Source organism: Diabrotica virgifera, chromosome 4, assembly GCF_917563875.1.
Source record: "Diabrotica virgifera virgifera chromosome 4, PGI_DIABVI_V3a".
NCBI lineage: Eukaryota > Metazoa > Arthropoda > Insecta > Coleoptera > Chrysomelidae > Diabrotica > Diabrotica virgifera.
In genome coordinates, this window is record NC_065446.1 from 69,451,000 (window position 1) to 69,473,103 (window position 22,104).

Below are 22,104 nucleotides of genomic sequence, written 5' to 3' on the forward strand. Positions count from 1 at the left end.
ACGGTTCGTTTTGGAACAAAGTCGGACAGAAATAAAATAAAGATAATTGAATTTTGTATGATATACAATGTCAAAAATGTCTTAAGGTATTACCTTTTCTGCAATGTAGCAATAAATACAAAATAAGGGGGCAAAATACGCCTGTTGTTATTCAATGTTTCTTAACCACTTTGGTGGCACTTAGAACCTTAGTAATTCGCTTAGAAAATTCTTATAACTTACTTAAATGGTCTACCAAATTTAATTAAAATCGACCTAATAGATTTTGCATAATAAATTTGCAATGTAAATATTTTTAAAAAAGTTCAAATTTTTTAAAATCATTCTGAACAAAAAGTAGACCATTTAGAAGTTGGCTAATTTTTTTACATATAAAGAGGTGCTCTACCTATCTAATACACTTTACAGAATTAAAATCGGATTATTTAAGGGGACTCCGCAATGTTTTAAAATTATAAACAATTTTTTGGCTTATAGACAAATAGCTTTGTTTAATAATAAAAAAATTAATTTTTAGCAATGCAAGTAATTAAAACCGGTATAATTTGACTTAAACTTTCAAATGCTGTCAGCAGAATTGCTATTTTATTTTTTAATCAAAAGTTATTCTCGTTCAAAAATTGCAATTTTTCGATTTTTTGAATGTTCCACCGCGTTTATCTCGAAAACTATGCATCCTACGAAAAAACTTGTAAGAACATTTTTTCCAAGAAATACAAAAAAATGTTTTATTTTGCGAAAAATCGATGTTATGTAATTCCTCAAGTTCTTTGTTTATAAGAATCTTATCGACATCCGGATCAACTGTTAACCAAAAAATTCGTGTTTTACGGGTCAAAATACATAAAAAAACTTGGGTAAGTCTATCTAAATAAAGGAGCCCGTAGCACCCCCTACTGGACACAGCACTAATTTGTTTATAAGCCAAAAAATTGTTTATAACTTTAAAACATTGCTGAGGCTGCTTAAATAATCCGATTTCAATTCTGTAAAGTGTATTAGATAGGTGGAGTGCTTCTTTATATGTAAAAAAATTGACAAATCTTTGTATGTTCTAGTTTTTGTTGCGCAAGATTTTAAAAAATTTTAATTTTTTAAAAAAAGTTTAGATTTCAAAATTATTATGCAAAATCTAGTAAGTCAATTTTAATGAAATTTGGTGGACGGTTTTAGCACATTACAAAAATTTTCTAAGCGAATTAGGAAGGTTCCAAGTGTAACCTAAGTGATGGAAAAACATTGAATAAGGACAGGCTTGTTTTGCCCCCTTATTTTATATTTATTGCTATTTTGCAGCAAAAGTGTTAAATTAAGACATTTTTAAGAAATCGTATCTGATAGAAAATGAATCGTTTTAAAGTTATAAGCAAAGAAAGTAGAAAAAAACGAAATTTTTTGAAATTTTTATTTTTTTTTTATTAATGTTCCGAGCATATTTGAGAAGGACCATAAGTCAATTATTATTAACGAAGTTATCACCTAACTTTATCCGCAAAAATCCGAATGCCACCTCTCACATCCTCCTAAAAACAGATCCTTCATGGTCTAATAGGTAAATTATTCCGATTCGGTTTTTTTGCACAAATTTACACAAAAAGAGGTCCTTATAACAAATCCAAAGGGTGCCGGGAGGTGCCGTGGTCGAAAAATTGTTTGATCCATTTTTTAAAACAAATTCAAAAAATCAATAGTGAGTGCAACAAAATTATACTATGCACTAGTGATGTAACGAATATTCGCATATTTTTGCATATTCGCATTCGCATTCGTATTCGTGAGATTTGTGCGAATGTTTTGCGAATATGAACATCAGAAAAAATTTTTTTAAGATAATATTAGGTTAATAAAATCAAAATCTATTCACATCTTATCTTTTTTTATTAAGAAAAGGTAACTTAACCTCGCATAATCACATTATCAGCCTTCACGGTATTTTATTATTTGATATTATGTAATAAAGCTTAAGATTCAGATTAATTGAAACTAAATATCAATTAACTTCTCATTAGAACTTTAGAAAACATTACAAAATACAAACAAAATTTAAAAAACTGAATATTCGTATTCGCATCCGCATTCGCGAATGTCGGTAGCAGATATTCCCATTCGCATTCGTATTCGCGAATGTTCAAAAAATGACATTCGTTATATCACCACTATGCACTAAATAAAAGTTTTATTAGGAAGAAAGAAGTAAGCCTGAGAACAAACATGAAAGTATTTTAAACTGTATACGAGCCGGTGCTACTCTACGGTAGTGAAAGGTGGACAGTGAACGACAACATTCGTAGTAAAATTCAAGCACGCGAAATGCGATATTTACGTGCGATATCCGGGGTGACTAGACTTGATCGTATAAGAAATGAAGACATACGTGAAAGGTGCGGTATTGGAAGGACCTTAGACAGACTTAAAACGAAACAGTTATCATGGTTCGGACATATGGCGAGAATGAGTGAAGGTAGAACTGTAAAGAGGCAGGCCAGCAAGAACAAAAATGCGCAAAAAGAAATATTGGGTGGAGAGAAGCAGAGAGACTAACTACTAACCGAAAGGCATGGATACGTCTGATTTCTCCACACCTCGACACCATAAGGCCGCAAGGTACAAGAGGACGGCTTGAGTAAGTAAGGGTCATTGTGAGCAAAAAAGGTCTCTTCTCTTGTGATTTTTCCCCAAAATTGATAGTTGTCGAGTTACAATATATGCAATTTAAAATTTAAAAAAAGCAAAAATGGTCATTTTCAAAACTCGGTTAAAAATTATTATAATGAAAGTCAGAAAGTGACTAAATCAAAGCCCCCTACAAGATCCTGAAGAAATTTTTGTCATTATGTATTTCATTACTAAGCTGTTATTTTTAACAGGTTGACTGCCAGGGCGGGCGTATACGCCCGCTACCTAATTTTCCCGATATGCCCCGGCGGGTGTATACGCCCGCTATGCACTCGACAAAATTGTATGTCTATATTTGCCAGCGGTCGTATTTAGAATGGTTTTAGATACAGTATACGACCGCTGTGGCATACAAGGCTCGCATATAAATGCGAGTTATAGAATTGCTAGACAAATATTGAAGAAAACTACAATTTTTATTTATTTTTATTTAAAAAAAAAAAATTAAAGTAAATCTACTACACACAAGAAAAAAGGCTACATTATACTATGAACAAATTAATATAACTACTTTGAATGTATATTATAACAATCCAAACAAAAGTGAGGCTTGTCCTCGCAAATATCGCAATAGGTCACAACTTTTTTTACACGATTTTTGGATATTTCTCCACGAAGTTTTTTTGCATAACAGCCTCTACAATATCTTCTGGCTTTATTAAAAGGCCCTTCTTTTTTAAGTAGCTTATGAATTTGTGCTGATTTCATTGACGTCGATTGTGTTGTTTCACTTTCATCATCATTTATCTCATCATAAGTTAGCAGGGATCTCACTAATTCTTCCCGAAACTCTGTAATTTTTACTTTTTTGTTAGCAAGTTGGTTGTATATTATGTGAGAATTTACAACCGCTGTCCCCAGAATGAATTCTATCGCTAGTTTTCGATACCACTTTATTTCGATACCACTTCGGTTTATGAACCACACCACTGCGTCGCTGTATGGCTACGGTTTCTGTAGTGTGCTTAGTAGTGAGAAGAAGAACATCCCTCTTATCTTTCCACTTCAAGACGCATACACCTTTTTCGTTTTCCTGTCCAAATACTTCCCCTCTTTTTAACTTTTTGAGTATGACATCTTTCGGATTTCCACGCCGGTTAGCTCTCAATGTACCAATATAATGTGTTTTATTTTCCAACAAAATATTTGTTAGTTCAAGACTTGTAGAATAGTTATCAGCAATAATAGTTCGTCCTGAATTTAGTAGGTCCTTTGAGAGATTAATGACAATGTTAGTTGGTACAGAAGCGTTGCCCTCCCTTGTTTCCTTTCCAGCATATATGCGTAGATTCCATGTATATCCATTGCCACCGCATAATTTAAAAAGTTTTACTCCGTATTTGTGCGTTTTCTGGGGAATATATTGTTTGAATATCAATCTTCCTTGAAATGGAACGATAGACTCATCTACACAAAATGTACGACCTGGAGTATAAACTTTTTGAAAATTTTTGATAAGTTTTTCTAGTAATGACTGCACCTTGAATAAACGATCTCCTTCTGGACATCTTTCATTATCCGAAAAGTGCCACATTCTAAGAAGCAGCTGAAATCTATTTCGGGACATAGTTTTTGGTATAATAACATTTTTATATAGGTCGTCGTTGCTCCAATACTTTTCCAAAGAAGGCATTTTTACCAGACCCATGTAAGCAACTATACCAAGAAATCTAATCATTTCTTTTTTATCGGTTGGAACCCATCTCTGTAGTCTTGAATCATTGGTAATATCGTTGGAATCACACAATATTTGAGTAGCATATAAGTTTGTTTGATTTACAATCTCGTCAATTATTTCATCATCAACGAAAGTACGAAAACACTTATAAGGCGATAAATCATTTATAAGGATTGCAGCGTAATTGCCACATAATCCATCTTCCGCAGAGTATTCAAATTCGTGATGATTTCCAATTGGCTGCGTCCACGTATGTTCTAGAACATTTTGATTTGCTCCAACCTCATTTTCCTGGATATCGTCAGTATCTGCTAATTGAGTTTGAGCTAAAGTTTCAACATCAAAAAATTCTTCCAATTGTTCAGATGAAATATTGTTCTGTTCCCTTTCCAAATTTTTAGATAACATATTGTCGTCTGTTGCTGTAAATGGAATTCTGGCTGTAGCATCAGCAACTTCTTCTTCCTCCTCAGAGGCATCATCGGGCAAGAGTGATGTAGAACAGCTTGGTTGTTCCAAAACATTCCTCGTACACAATTTCTTTGAAGTGATTTTGGATGATTGCAATTTGCGTTTAATATTTGACTTGGGTTTGGACAATGTTATTTTCTGAGAAAACATGTCTGAAGATGCTTCTATGTCTGAGAAATCTGAACTGGATAATATTTCTTCATCACTGGTTGGCAAAAACATGGGATCAAGATCGGAATCAAGTGAACTAAAGGGGTCAGATTCGTCACCTGAAATAATAAAAAATACGAAATATAGTAACTATGCTTTTTCTCATGAGCATTTTTCAGTGCGACACAGTTTTTCGGTAACTTTCTAACGCATTAAGTTGTATATGACAGAAAAAAAGGCACGTCGGTGATTACTTTGGTAATTATTCTAGTTCTGTGATTATTCTAGTTGTCGATAGATGACGCTATAATAGAAAACAATTTATTTACTAATTATATAATATATCTACGAATATAATCTGTACAATTTATATTTATAAGAATATACAAATCAAAGAAAATACCATATTATAAATGCAATAAAGACAATTGATTTGTTTTTATGCCCAATTGCAAATAAAATTTGACAACTGTCAGATTTAACTAAAATGGCATGTCACTAAAATATATATTATCACGGACTTACCTTTTTTTCTATCGTTAGTGACGCACTGAAAAATCCTCATAAAAAGAACCATAACAAAAAAATTAAAAATCCGTGGATTTCAAAAAAATAATATCTATTTCAAAAATGAATATCGTTATTACCTGACATTTCAGCATCTCTCAAAGCAAGTTCAACAATTTTTCTGCTTCGTTTACTCATTGTTACACAACACATACATCAAACAACAGTCAAAGATATACTGAGTAGTCTGGTCTGGCACTGTGGCACTTCTCTGCTTGACAAGTTCAGACTCGAATAAGCGACCGCCAGTACGACGCCCGCTGGCACCACGGGCATAAATATGCCGCCTGTGCCCGGGCGGGCGCATACGCCCGCTAACGGTTTTTTTGAAAAATTTTCATTATTCTGAATTTTTTTTTATTTAAATAAAGAGTAATTATTTCAGAAAGGCATGTTTAATATTAATATGTGCTTGGCATATGGGGCAATTTTTTTTATTTATACATGGGCAGTCAACCTGTTAATTATTAACAATGTAGGTATTAGGCGGTCGTCAATAGTGAGTGCGGAAGAGATGCACAATTCCGGCAGTCCAATGGTACATCTTACTCGCACTCACATCGTCGGCCGCCTCAATACGATCTTACCGCTCATTGTTAATCATTAAAAATAACAGCTTAATAATAAATTAATGACACAAACTTCTTCAGGATCATGGGGGGGGGGGGGGCTTTAAATTTTGATATACCTAGTCCATTTCTGACTTTCATAATAATAATTTTTAACAGAGCTATTAAGTCTTGAAAATCTCTATTTTCGCGTTTTTCAAATTTTAAATTGGATATAACTCGACAACTATCAATTTTAGAGAAAAATCATAAGAAACCTTTTTTGCTCAAAATGATCCAAAGAATCGAAAAAAATCCGATATGGAAATATTGATTTTTTGAATTTGCTTAAAATAAATTGTTTAAACAATTTTCCGACCGACGCGCGACGCACGCATCTTTCGGCACCCTGTGGATTGGGTATAAGGACCTCTTTTTGAGTAAGTTTGTGCACTTATTTCGAATCGGAATAATTTACCTAACGGGGGCGACGATGCAGTCTGGTCTAAATGGTCTGTGGTGGTTTTGCCAATTCTATTTTTTATTTGGTTTATCGTCACAGATGATGTTAAATTAAAACACGAACACGAGTCACGAGTTTTTCGATACCTACAAAATAAATGCGTCATAGTAATAGTGCTGACGAAAAGCATTAGGTAACTTTGGGGCTATCTATTACTAAGGTAATAGGTCATACAAGCTGGATATTTTTTTACCATTAGTAAAAGAAACCGATCATAGGATAAAAAAATGTATAGAAAAAATAATTGTTTCAGGAAAGTTATTCTTCGATCCTGTCTCCTGGAAGATTTCTGTGAGTGAAATTTTCTCATCCCTCTATTAGCCCGGCTACACACACTGTCTTGCCTGTGCGGTTCAAAACTGTGCAGGCATGAGGGAACAAAAAGAGGGTACACCGTACGTTGTCCACACGTTCAGTCTACGTAAAAAATTGGACAGAGCAAAAGCAAACTTCAGTCTTTCGAGAACTCGACACGATGAGCAGCACGTAATAGTCCAGGGCGCATCTGTTTTGAGATGGACGTTGAGAGGTGACTCAAATTTTTTTGCAGAAATTGCTTGAAAATAAATCAAATAATAATATTTGAGTTATCCTCCCTCTCAAAAAGGTCCGGAACATTGTTTAAATAATCAAAATGTCAAAAATTGAAGGAAAAATTCGATTTTTTTCTTCGTTTTTGATTATAACTTTAAAAGTATTCATTTCCGAGAAAAGTTGTACTGACATAAAAGTTGCGTAATTAAATTTCCTACAATATAGAATTGGTTAATAATTTAAAAAATAGTCACCCTAGTTGCAAAATAGCAATAATTGCGAAAAAACCATACAAAAACAAGTATTCGCATTTTACGTTTTTCAACCATTTATGCTACACTTAGGACCTTCATATTTCACCCAGAAAAACTTTATGATACAGTAAAACAATACTGTAAATTTCATTAAGATCGGTTTAATAGATTTTGCAAAATAAATTTTGCAATCCAGCTTTCGCAAAAAAAATTAATTTTTTCAAAACGTTACAGGACTGAAAATAAAGCAGATAGCAAGTTGAATTTTCTTTTGCTTATAGAAGTGTACTGTACCTTTCATTTGCAATTTTCAAAATTAAAATCGATTAATTACCACGGCGTCAGAAAATTTTTGAAATAAACAATAATTTTTGGTGCTACGCGCAGGACAGCGGTGTTCGATTCACACAAGTTGATTTCCACCAAAATTTCTTCCAATCTTTATCTAATATATTATTTTCTTACTCTATATTTTGTTGTATTTTAATATTTTAATTCCACAAAAATCAAACTAATTTTATTATTGTTTGTGAAATATTGTTTAAACAATTGCATATGTTTAAAAATAATAAAGTTTTATTATTTAAGTTAAAATATATTAACAAAGAAAGTTTTTGCTAATAAAAGTGTTATTTCAAAGGATAGAGTATGTGTTTTTATTTTGCAATAAACAATTTATTTATTTACATCGAAATGTAATAAAAATTAAAATGTACCAATCATTATCAAAGGTCATTGGAATGCCCAATCAAAACAAACTATCCGCTGTCCTGCGCGTAGCACCAATAATTATTGTTTATTTAAAAAAATTCCTGACGCCGTGGTGTTAATCAATAGGTTTGTTCGTAGTACGATCCAATCGATCAGCAACCGTTGCCAACCATCAGACGCATGCGCAGTGAATAGTTAGCGTTGCGCAGTTAACAGTTAGCGTTCGTAGACTACGAACGCGCATGGGTCTGATGGTTGGCAACGGTTGCTGATCGTTCTACGAACAAACCTAATATTAATTTTGCAAAATTGCAAATGAAAGGTACAGTACACTTCTATACGCAAAAAAATTTTCAACTTGCTATCTGCTTTATTTTCAGTCCTGTAACATTTTGAAAAAATGATTTTTTTTTACGAAAGCTGTATTGCAAAATCTATTGAACCGATCTTAATGAAATATACAGTATTGTTTTACTGTATCATATAGTTTTTCAGGGTGAAATATGAAGGTCCTAAGTGTAGCATAAATGGTTGAAAAACGTATAATGCGAATACTTGTTTTTGTATGTTTTTTTCACAATTATTGCTATTTTGCAACAAGGGTGACTATTTTTTAAATTTTAAACTAATTCTATATTGTAGGAAATTTAATTACGCAACTTTTATGTCAGTACAACTTTTCTCGAAAATGAATACTTTTAAAGTTATAATCAAAAAACCAAGAAAAAAATCGAATTTTTCCTTAATTTTTTGTCATTTTGATTATTTAAACAATGTTCCGGACCTTTTTGAGAGGGACGATAACTCAAATATTATTATTTGATTCATTTTCAAGCAATTTCTGCAAAAAAATTTGGGTCACCTCTCAACGTCCAAATGTACTAATATTTTTACAGATGCGCCCTGGTCTAGAAGAGGATTTTTTAATGGAAGCGTTATTGTATGGTTTATTAATAAAAAAGCAACAAACACACAAGCAACGACGCCGTAGAAGTAAGTGGAGTAAAAAGTATTCTTCGATGTAGACACATCTCAAATGCTTCCAACTTTCTGCACATATCTTCGTTAAAGGTCCACGATTCAACACCATAGAAAAGTACAAAGAAGACGTAGCATTGCAGAATTCTTACTTTTGTACCAAGAAAGAGGTTGTGGATCGTGAAAAAGGTACCCATTCGGTTGAAGGTGGATCTATCTAGCTTTCCTGATGCGAGCTCTTATATCTCTTGGTTGTTGGGTCAGTTGTTAAAGCTAAGTTATTTTATATTTGGTTCTCTAGGTCGATGGCTGTTTTCAAAATATTATTTTTTAAAAAGTTTAAGATTTACGTCGCCAAAGCCCTTACCATATGGAAAAGAAAATGCAGTGGAATGGGCATCCAAATCGACGACAACACCTGCCTGTACACCCTTCAGTTTGCAGACGATCAGGTAATATGTAATGATGATGATCAGGTAATATAATAAAGAAGATTTGGAATATATGACTCGCAAATTGAAGGAAGAATACGAAAAATGGGGACTGCAGATGAATGTAGAAAAAACACAATACAGTGGAACGTGTGGAACCTCGATTATCCGTCTCTCTATAACCGTCACCTCTGTTAACCGTCAGACGTTGTATTGACTGCATACGCAAACATTTTAATGTAAAAAAATAAAAAAAAAAGTTAAATTAATTTGTGATGAGGACACAAACGGCTATCCATTGCTGACAGATAAAGAAATCGTTGAAATGGCAACAAAGGCGGAGCAAACAGATTCAGAAGCTGACACAGACTTGGAATTTGACTATAGAATATGTTGATGAACCTATTGTAACTGACAAAGATTTGCGTAAATAATCTAGAGAAGCTGCATCGCACATGCTTCATCGAGTGGTATTCTCAACAAGAAGAAGCCAATAAAGTAGATTGATGAGTAGATTGTATGATCTTATGCTGATTAAGAAATTCAGCCGTGGCAAAATGTGAAGCAACAAATATTTCAGAATATTTTAAATTGATTCGATTGTACGAACACAAATCCCTCTTATATTGTCAAACAAAACATACAAATGAAATTTGAGAGTTGTACTATGAATTTTTATTTTTTTTTAATGTTCTGTTAACCGTCTTTTCGATTATCCGTCATACCCTTGGTCCGGTGCTTTGACGGATAATCGAGGTTCTACTGTATTTATGCCTAGGTGAGGATTCAACTGATATGATATTGGATAATAATCAGAAAATAACTAGCTGTGATAAATGTAAGTAAATTAAAAAGGGTAGTTCCCTAGGTTGGCTGTATACCATATAGTTAAAAAACTCAAACATGAAGTAAACACCACTTCTATGTAATTGGTATATTTATTAAAAAATTTAAAAATCCCAATGGATTGAAAAATGTGTCCAATTCAGAACGTTTTCGGACCTATCGGTTCATCATCAGTGAATTCAAATACTTGCTAAATGGCCCCAGAACCAAACAATGATTAAAATTATAATTCAATCTACATTATGTTGTAGTGATATTGAACAGGCTAAACGCCGATGTTAAAAGATATAACTTCCGGGAACATGGTGAAACTCTACCAGGAAACTTAATCAACCATCTTAGGCCAACGTTGACTACCAAGTGACTTGGTAGACGTAGACGTAGACTTGGTAGTCAACGTTGGCCTAAGATGGTTGATTAAGTTTCCTGGTAGAGTTTCACCATGTTCCCGGAAGTTATATCTTTTAACATCGGCGTTTAGTCTGTTCAATATCACTACAACATAATGTAGATTGAATTATAATTTCAACCATTGTTTGGTTCTGGGGCTATTTAGCAAGTATTTGAATACACTGATGATGGACCGATAGGTCCGAAAACGTTCTGAATTTGACATATTTTTCAATCCATTGGGATTTTTAAAATTTTTAATAAATATACCAATTACATAGAAGTGGTTTTTACTTCATGTTTGAGTACTTTTATAAATATAAGTATTTGGGAATTAATTTCAACAAGGAAGGTAAGGACGATGCGGAAATTAAGAGCAGAATAAATAAAGCAAGAACGATAATTAAATCATTGAACGGAGTTTTGTGGAGTGCCGAGATAGGGAAACAAAGAAAAATGAGAATATACAACACCATGATTAAGAGCTCATTTTTATACGGATCCGAAACATGGAGAATAAAGGAACAACAAAAAAAGAAAAATAGAAGCTACTGAGATGGACGCCCTAAGAAGAGCAAGTAGTACATCGAGATTGGACTGGGTTAGAAATGAGGAAGTAAAACGAAGAATGAATTTACAGGAAACGGTCGTAGAGTGCATTGAGAAGAAACAATTAACGTGGTAAGGACATGTTCAGAGAATGGGGGAGGAGAGACTGCCAAAGAAAATAATGAAATGGATATCTACAGACAACAGGAAAAGAGGAAGGCTAATAACTGTGGTAACAAAATATGACTTTTTGTTACGTGAATCCTTCTTTGAGTTTTCCTTAGTTTACAGTAAGAGCCTTAATCTTTATATTATTTGCATTTATAGATCACCTGACTCTACCGTGGAACTATTTTTTCAGAACCTGCTAAATTTGTTAGAAGACCTGCCTCATAAAAGCAGAAAAATTATATGCGGTGATTTTAACATTAATTATGCTGCTGCTTGTGCTACCCAAGTGTACCTGGCCAACATTTGAATCGTATGGTCTCTCAACGCACGTTAATTCTCCTACAAGGATTACAAAAACTACATCTACCATAATCGATTATATTGTCTCCCATTTCTCACCCCTTGATGTCTGCTCTACAGTTATTAATGCGGGACTATCTGATCATGAAGCAGTGTATACGAAGTTTAACATCTTCAGCAAACCCTCCTCAAAAACCCGACGTTTAGGTAGGATTTTTTCCACCCAGAATTTTCGTAAATTCCAAAATTTATGCTTAACTTCTGAGTGGCACTTTCCTTCTATAGACGTGGACTATAATTTCAGTGTTTTTCTAGATAAGCTTCTCCGCATCTTATATAATCCTGCATATACCGCATCCTGCAATAAGGCAGCGGAATTTTTTTTCGATAATTTCCCTTCGTCAAGTATTACGTCAGATGCCCTTCTTCTTCTTCTTCTTCTTTGCGTGCCATCTCCGCGACGAAGGTTGGCAATCATCATTGCTATTTCTAAATTTTGACACTACAGCCCGAAAGAGTTCAGTTCAATTTAGTCTGCATCCAAACCATTCTCTGAGATTTCTCAGCCGGACATTTTTCTTCTACCTATGAATCTTTCCTTGAATCTTTCCCTGCATTATTAATTTGAGGAGTTCATATCTGTCACCACGTGTTATATGAGCCAAGTATGGAAGTTTTCTTATTTTGATGGCATCCAGTATCTCCCTACTTTTCTCTATTCTTCTTAGTACGTCTTCATTGGTTATTCTGTCTGTCCAGGAGGTTCTCAGCATTCTTCGATATGTCGACATTTCAAATGCTTCCAATTTTCGTTGTAGATGCCCTTCATTGCTACGCAAAAATGAACATTCAGTGATAGTAATGACAATTAATGTTGTAGAACTTGTCAAATAGAACACCACAAACAGGTTTAGCAAATATTGAGGAGAAGATATCAATAAAATATTAGTTAAAATGATTTAAAAACAGTTTTATTCATCAAATAATCTGGCCGAATTACACGCGAACTTAAAAATTTCCGATTTGTTTTACCCTCGTGACACAGATTACGTTATTACCAAGGGTAGAAAGTCCCTGAAAACTTATATAATGTTTGTTTTAATAAGTTACAGGGGTGTTAAAAAACAGAAAATTTAGTGTGATTTTTAATTTTAAATATCTCATTGAAAAGAAACTTTTTGTTTATTATAAGCGACTTTCTACCCTCGGTAATAAGGTAGTTTTTCATTCTGCATTTAAATTTTTCAAAAATAGTTATTATTTTAGTTTTCTCAGGATTCGAAAAAAATTAATGCATTGAAAACACATTGACCATTTTGACAGGCGACATTTTGCGCCTATGCCCTTAAAATACGTGTTTGGTCTTTCTTTTCTGGACTTGGACTACGAAGATGTAGGCGATTGTTTTGCGATTGATTTTTGAGAAATCTTACCCAGTGATCCGGCAGCTCAAAAATTTTCGAATATCTTGGTGAATCATGATATAAGGAAGCATAAGATATGACATCACCGCGCACTAAACTCGTACATCTCGCGCATGACGTCACCTTGTGCTAAATTTTCAAAATGTCTCGTGCTTGCAGATGAAACGAACTGCAGAAATTTAAATATAATGTAGTAGATGTTTTATTTACTAGGTTAATTTAAGCTGAAGTATGTGAAATAATATATTGTGCAACCATTGTAATGTAACACCTATATCAAATATTCAGAAAATTTTACAAAAGTAGAAAAGAAAGCACAGAGAACTAGTAACTGAAAATCAAAAAATTATAATGAGATGAAAAAATATTTTGAAGAAAACCTAAAGACAGACAATGAATGATCAAAACAAGACAATATGTTATTTATTTAAATCTGAGTTATGAAAAAATGGTACAAATAATAAAGAAAGGAGTAGTTCAAATAATAAAGAAACTAAAAAACAATAAAGCGCCAGAAACGGACGGAATTTCGGCAGAATTATTAAAGCATGGAGGATCCAAATTGTGGGGAAAAATTCATTACCTAATAACATTAATATGGAACAAGGAGCAAATGCCGGAGGATGGACAGTTGGCCTTATACAGCCAATATATAAAAAAGAAGATAAGAGGGAATGCCAAATTATAGGCCAATTACATTGTTAAATGTAATATACAACAATCTTTCTGGTATACGTTAAAATAGATTATTAGAATTCTCCAAAAATATAATTGGTGATAATCAAAATGGATTCAGAACAAATTGCCACTACAGATAATATATTCATACTAAGAAGGATACAAGAAAAAGCTTATGAATACGACATAGAACTATTAATATATAATATATAGATTTTAAACAAGGTTTTAATAGTGTGAAAAGAAACAAAATGCCGGAAGACCTTTCTTATGTATACCTAAGACATATCAGCCTCATAAAAATGACGTTGCAGGATTCAAAAGCCGCAGTCAGAGTAGATGGAGAACTGACTCCCCTGTTTGACATCAACATGGGAGTGAGATGGGGAGACGCTCTATCAATCAAGTTCTTGAGGCAGTCATCAGAAAACCCCGGTGCAAGAGGAAGAGGGCATATGGAGAATCAGGCGAATCGACGAGATTAGTCAAGTGAATGAAGGTTGCGATATTGTTAATTTGTAAAAAGTCAAAGACAGTCAGTAGAAGAAGAATTTCCTGGCTGATAAACTTAAGAGAGTGGTATAGTTGCAGCTCAGTAGAGCTTTTCAGAGCAGCCGCCAATAAGGTACAAATAGCTGTGATGATAGCCATACTCCGATAGGAGAAGGAACTACAAGAAGAAGAAGAAGAAAGAGAGTCATGGCTGGGACATGTTCAGAGAAAACAATTGCAAAAACAACGAAGAAACTATTACGATGAAACCAATAGGAATGCGAAAAAAGAAAGACCCAGAATGAGATAGTTGAATGACGACCTGAAAACCATGAACATAAGTCAATGGAGAAGAAGGGCACAAGATAGAACTGAATGAAGGCATATGGCCAGACAGGCAAATACCCATTCAGGCTTATGAAGGCAAAAGAAGAAATAATTAAAATGTATAGTTTACAAAGAATTCAACAATAGAACTACTTTCGTTCTGAAGTTTGTACCATATTATATTGTTAGTAGTGATCAATAGGTTGGTAGCCTTTAAATTTAAAGCCTTTAACACTCTTAAAAAACATTATTTTACTAAAAATATTGGCTACGAACCGTAAATATACATAAACATAGAAATACAATATGGCGAGATCTATCACAAGCTGACGTAGACATAACCACACCCACACATGCGTGGAATCTTATCTCTGTATTTTGGTGAATACTACAACGCCGAAGACGCCAAATTTCCATCTATCATGTGGACCGAGACTACGTCTACCAATAGTATAACTGCTTTTAAGTTTGTAAAAAATTTAATATTATAATATGCATTAATAAATAAATTGTTTATGATTAAATTTCTAATTTCTAGTGTAGGTACATTATACTTATTTTCCTCAAAATCCAAGTTTCAGAAGAAGATTCAATTTCTGTAAATTTCGTAATGAGCAGGTAATGGCAGTTTACATACGCTCATCGGGAAGAAAAGTGTCACAACTCAAAAAACAATTTTTCAGGAGAGATATCATTTTTTATCATATTTTTATCATTATAATCATATTTTATCGCCAACCGTCACTAAAGTCATTCATTATTGTACTCATTTGCCCTCATTTGCGGCAATAAAGTAACACTTTATTGTACTGAAAGAAGAATTTTACTTTACCTGCCGCGATTAATCGAGATTGAATGTAAGTGGTCGATAGCAGTAATCAATTGTTTATTTGAGTTAACTTACCATTTATTTACTTTAATTATTAAAAATATTGTACAAAATTTACAACATTGTTAATTAATTTATGTCAAAAAGTGAAAATCTGTAATTATATTTATATAAAATAAATCAAAACTTTGCCGATTTAGTAATATTTATTCAATATTGATAACTATCGATTAAAACTCGATAGCGGCCATCATGCAAAAGTCATCTGTCATCATTGTCATGAAATTTTTATTACGTCTAAAATTTAAAAAAAAATCTTAAATTGTAAATTGTATGTAAAAACCAATATCAAATTGTTGCCGATAAAATTTTGTATGCACCACGCCAGTAAAGACTCTTTATCGAACTCGTCTGTTATTCACCTCGCTCGCTACGCTCGCTCTGCTTATAATATCAGACTCGTTGGATAAAGAATAACTTTACTGACTTGGTACATAAATAACTATTTTAGATCTTAATTTAACTGTCAGTTTTAAACGGTAACTGCTAAAATTTTTAAATTAAAAATGAAAAAAATATGGATAAGCGACTGTTTCTAATTATATGTAAGAAGCAAAACAAAAAAAACTATGATATCTGATTCAACAAAGAAAAAAGATCAAATTTTGAGTTATATCACTCAAGTTACTATTCTTTTAAAATATTGGTCATTTTTTTAAACATTAACGAAAAATACCTAGGGCCTAGGGCACTTCTCGAAACACAACGATTTTCGTGGTAGCTAAATAACGATACGTTCACGTCGAACGTCAGAGCATAACCTCAAAAGTGTCATTGTTCCGGAATAAAAGTGTTCATTTTACCGCCATAGGAATAATGACACTACCGCCATCTTTCGAAGTTGGAAGTATCTATGTGACTTTTTTCTGGTAAAAGTATACAGGGTGATTTATTAAGAATGTCCAATCTTTGAGATGTAGATTCTAGACCTCAAAATATTAAGATTTAACCCAAATTATTTAAATAAAATGTGGCTCGTTACTGAGTCACAGGGTGTTTTATTTAAAAATTTAATAACTATTTTTACCCAGGGCTTTAAAACTATTTGACATATCCTTGTCATACTTGGCAGAAAATATAGGTACTGTATATCCTACTAAATTATGATAAATAAACTTTTCTGACTACTACCAGAGGCGTACGACAGGGGAAAGTGAATGGTTGACCCTTCCCAAATTCTACGCCACTGGCGAAATTGCTATTTTAGCAATATTTCGATTTTCCAATACTTTCTATGTAAGTAATATACTCTTCATTCGTAACGTTAGAGTCATTAGTTTTCGAGGTATTTGAAGTTGAAAATGAAACGGCATAGGTAATTTTGATTAATGTATTGTGCTCCTTCATTTTTAACTTTAAATATCTCGAAAACTAATGATTTTATCGGTACGGATGAAGAGTATATTATTTGCATAGAAAGTATTGGAGAATCGAAAAATTGCAATAAAATAGTAATTCCGCCAGTGGAGTAGAATGTGGGAAGGGTCAACCATTTACTTTCCCCTGTCGTACGTCTCTGGTACTAGCCAGAAAGTTTTATTTAAGATATTTTAGTAGGTTGTACAGTATCTACACTATCTGCTAAGTATGATAAGGATATGTCAAATACTTTTAAAATACTGGATACAAATAGTTAATATTTATGTAATAGGGATGTTTGATTTAAAAATTTAAAAATTATTTGTACCCAGTACTTTAAAGGTATTTGAAATTGCCGTACCATACTTGCCAAAAAGTGTAGGTACTGCACACCTTACTAATTTATGTTAAATAAACGTTTCTGGCTATTACCAGAGGCGTACAGGGGAAAATGAATGGTTGAACCTTCCTAAATTCTACGCCACTGATGGAATTGCCATTTCAGCATAATTTTTAGATTTTTCAATACTTTCTATGCAAATAATATACTTTTCATTCGTATCGATAAAATCATTAGTATTCGAGATATTTGAAGTCAAAAATGAAGGGGCACAATACATTCATCAAAATAACTGTAAAGTTTCATTTTCAACTTCAAATATCTCGAAAACTAATGACTTTAACGTTACAAATGAAGAGTATATTATTTACATAGAAAGTATTGGAAAAACGAAATATTGTGCTAAAATAGCAATTTCACCAGTGGCGTAGAATTTGGGAAGGGTAAACCATGCACTGTCCCCTGTCGTATGCCTCTGGTAGTAGCCAGAAAAGTTTATTTATCATAATTTAGTAGGACGTACGGCAACTACAGTTTCTGCAAAGTTTGACAAGGATATGTCAAATAGTTTTAAAGTACTGGGTAAAAATGGTTATTAAATTTTTAAATAGAACACTCTGTAACTCAGTAACGAGGCACATTTTATATAAGTGATTTGGGTTAAATCTTAATATTTTAAGGTCTAGAATCTACAATAGGGTGGTGCGAAAAAAGTCAAGTTGATAATCCCGTATCGCTATAGTGCGGAAAAGTTGCGACTGGTAATTAAAGAAGAAAAACAAAACAAAAATTATTAAAATCGGACTTTATCTTCCGATCCCGCAACGGGCCTAAAGATTATGAAAAAAATGAAATTTTACCTTTTCTTCGGAAATTTTTATTTATCCTCCATGTACGTTTTATTTATCGCTATAGTAAAATTTATTTACAGTTTGCATGGTTAACAGGTTGACTGCCAGGGCGGGCGTATACGCCCGCTACCTAATTTTCCCGATATGCCCCGGCGGGTGTATACGCCCGCTATGCACTCGACAAAATTGTATGTCTATATTTGCCAGCGGTCGTATTTAGAATGGTTTTAGATACAGTATACGACCGCTGTGGCATACAAGGCTCGCATATAAATGCGAGTTATAGAATTGGTTTATATATTGTATGACAATACTTAAACAACCCAGAACTCACAAAGAGCAGGTGGTCGCACTTCTAGCTCCACACGCACCCTTCTCTCCAACCAACCAATGAGTGTGATTTTTACATTATTTACATAGTAAATTTCTTTTTCATGCTTGTATCCAGATTTTAAACGTCAACTTTGTATTGTGATTTGGTGTTAGAATCTGGCAGCATGGACCTTGATTTAAGTGTTGCCCTTATGAATCCATCTCTTGATGGATTACACACATACATTAGACCAGGGGTGACCAACTTAATCGGACTCGAGATCTACTGTCTGCCTTTCTAATTCTCTGGGATCTACTGACTAGGAATTTTTTAATATTTAAGACGGGAATAGATAGGTAGGTAGATAATTTTTTCTTGCCATCGATCGACTGACCTAGGGGTCGCGATCGACGGGTTGGCCTCCCCTGCATTAGACAATGCTTCCGTGACCAATTTTAGGCACCTCTCATCAGCTTGCGTATGTCAGGGATAGTTTTGTACATTCTAGTCTGGTATGTCGCCCGATGTAATGCAAGAACTACATCTTCATTTGACACTACGAAGAAATGGCGGAGAAGATAATTTTGCAACAGTCTGCAATAGTTTTGCAACATTATATTCCAGTCTATTATTTCAGTTTAGTCCCGTGCTTCAAAATTTCAAGTAGTAGGGAAAAAGGAAACACATTAGAGAGCTAGGGCTAAGGAGAGTGTTAAAAGCCGGATAGACTAAAGCCAAGGTCAAAGGTATTAGAAATTTTATCCCTCCTACTTCAAATTTTGAAGCACAGGACTACACTGAAATATTAGATTGGAATGTTGTAAAACTATCTTCTCCACCAGTTCTTCAAAGCGTTTCAAATGAAGATATAAGTTCCTACATTATATCAGGCAACACGCCAGACTGGAATGTACAAAACCATCCCTGTCATACGCAAGCTGTCTAGCGGTACGTAGAGTTGGTCACGGAAGTATCGTCTAATGTATGTGGGACCCAATCAAGAGATGGATTCATCAAGGCAACACTTAAATCAAGGTCCATGCTGCCAGATTTTACCACCAAATCAAAATTCAAAGTTGACGTTTAAAAGCTGGATACAAACAAATGAAAAAGAAATGTACTATGTAAATAATATAAAAACCACACACTCATTGGTTGTATGGAGAGAAGGGTTTTGGTGGAGAAAAAAGTGCAGCCACCTTCTTGTTGTGAGTTCTGGGTCGTTTAAATATTATTATACAATATATAAACAAGCGAAGAGCTTCACAATGTAACAGAAAAATGAGATAACTAAATGTTTTTTAATTTATCAAAATCATCAACAATTTCAAATTTTTATAGATTTTGATTGACCTTGCGGGATCGGAAGGTATTCGTTAAGTGCGTAAAACTATTGTTTTTATTACTCAACCATGCAAACTGTAAATAAATTTTACTATAGCGATAAATAAAATGTACATGGAGAATAAATAAAAATTTCCGAAAAAAAGGTAAAATTTCATTTTTTCATAATCTTTAGGCCCGTTGCGGGATCGTAAGATAAATTCCGATTTGAATAATTTTTGTTTTGTTTTTCTTGTAATTACCAATCGCAACTTTTCCGCACTATAGCAATACTGGATTATCAACTTGACTTTTTTCGCACCACCCTAATCTACAACTCAGAGATTGGACATTCTTAAAGAATCACCCTGCATAGACCAGGACGGATCTGTGAAAAAAGGTCTATTTTTGGATGTGCGAGGTGGCATTCGGATTTTTGCAGATAAAGTTAGGTAACAACTTCAACAATAATAATTGACTTATGCTCCTTCTCAAATATGCCCGGAACATTAATAAAAAAATTGAAGTATTTAAAAATTTCGAAAAGCATCGATTTTTTTCTACTTTCTTTGCTTATAACTTTAAAACGATTCATCTTGGAACAAAGTCGTAGGGAAATAAAATAAAGATAATTGAATGTTGTATGATAAAACGACTGGTTAAAAATGTCTTAAATTATTACCCTTTCTGCAAAATAGCAATAAATACAAAATAAGGGGGCAAAATAAGTCTATTTTTATTCAATGTCTTTCAACCACTTTAGTTGCACTTAGAACTTTCGTAATTCGCTTAGAAAATTCTTACAACATACTTAAATCGTTCACCAAATTTCAGTAAAATCGACCTGATAGATTTTGCAGAATAATTTTGCAATCTAATTTTTTTTTAAAAAGTTCAAATTTTTTAAAATCATTCTGAACAAAAAGTAGACCATTTAGAAGTTTGCTAATTTTTTACATATAAAGAAGTTCTTTACCTATCTAATACACTTTACAGAATTAAAATCGGATTATTTAAGCGGCCTCAGCACTGTTTTAAAGTTATAAACAATTTTTTGGCTTATAAACAAATACAGAGAGAACGTTTGATTTGGCATAAATTCATTTTGTCGAGAATAGGCGTCTCTGGAGATAAATCCCGAAACAGGTCGATTTTTATTTTTAAATTCTAATTTTTTGGTATATATACCATACTAGTGACGTAATCCATCTGGGCGTGATGACGTAATCGATGATTTTTTTAAATGAGAATAGGTGCCGTGTGATATCTCAATCGAAAGGCTATTCAATTTTGTATTCACTAATATAAACATTAACATAACTATTTATACAGGGCAGGGTTTGAATTAAAAAAAATTTTTGAATTAAATTAGTTCCAGTATTTAGATTACCTACGTCATCACACCCATATGGATGACGTCCCTAGTATGATATGTATTTATGCCAAAAAATTATAATTTAAAAATAAAAATCGATCTGTTTCGGGTTTTATCGCCAGTCTCCCATTCTCAAGAAAATGAATTTATTCCAACTCAAACGTCCTCACTGTATCTGTTTATAAGCCAAAATATTGTTTATAAGTTTAAAACAGTACTGAGGCCGCTTAAATAATCCGACTTTAATTCTGTAAAGTGTATTAGATAGGTAGAGAACCTGTTTATATGTAAAAAGAATTAGCAAACTTATAAATGGTTTACTTTTTGTTCAGAAAGTTTTTAAAAAATTTGAACTTTTTTAAAAAAAATTTAGATTGCAAAATTATTATGCAAAATCTATTTTTTTTTTATTTGTTTTTAAATACAATCTGTTACATCACAAAAAAAAAGTAACACTAAGCATTTTTGTTGAACGAACAAATGTGGGAGGAGTTTTAGTCCTATGACTATCAACTCCTAGTAGGTTAGTTACTAATAAATGCACTAAGTCACTTATTTTCACTTAAAACCTTAAAACACTTTAAGACACTTATGTTCTAAATGGCAAGTCAAGAGGAGTTCTAATTTTCAGTCTATTTAGTTGTGTAGAGTTGTTCAATAAATTCACTGCAATTCGTTGGGGTGCTTTTCCAGTCGTTTGAAATATTTATCACTGCATTTGATGATCATCTGCGTCTCGATAGTCCCTGTAAATGTCTGCATTTGGAATGAACCACGGTGCATTTGTGATAGCACGAAGAACCTTGGATTGAAACCGCTCCAGTATTGCTAGGTTGCTGTCTGCTGCAGTTCCCCACAGTTCAATCCCGTATGTCCAGATGGGCCGGATGATTGCTTTATACACTAATATTTTGTTTGATAGAGATAAGGTGGATTTTTGACCAAGTAACCAGTAG

General features: G+C 33.3%; 1 protein-coding gene across 1 annotated transcript; it reads right to left on the reverse strand.

The window, feature by feature from the left end:
• Positions 1-3,126: 3,126 nt before the first annotated feature.
• Positions 3,127-5,988, reverse strand: LOC126883052 (piggyBac transposable element-derived protein 4-like). Its single transcript, XM_050648244.1, has 2 exons — positions 5,623-5,988; positions 3,127-5,094 (listed from the first exon to the last, which is right to left on the reverse strand). Exons 1-2 carry the CDS (start codon positions 5,693-5,695, stop codon positions 3,488-3,490), a joined length of 1,680 nt encoding a protein of 559 aa, XP_050504201.1. The 5' UTR covers positions 5,696-5,988; the 3' UTR covers positions 3,127-3,487.
• Between the last annotated feature and the right edge of the window lie 16,116 nt (positions 5,989-22,104).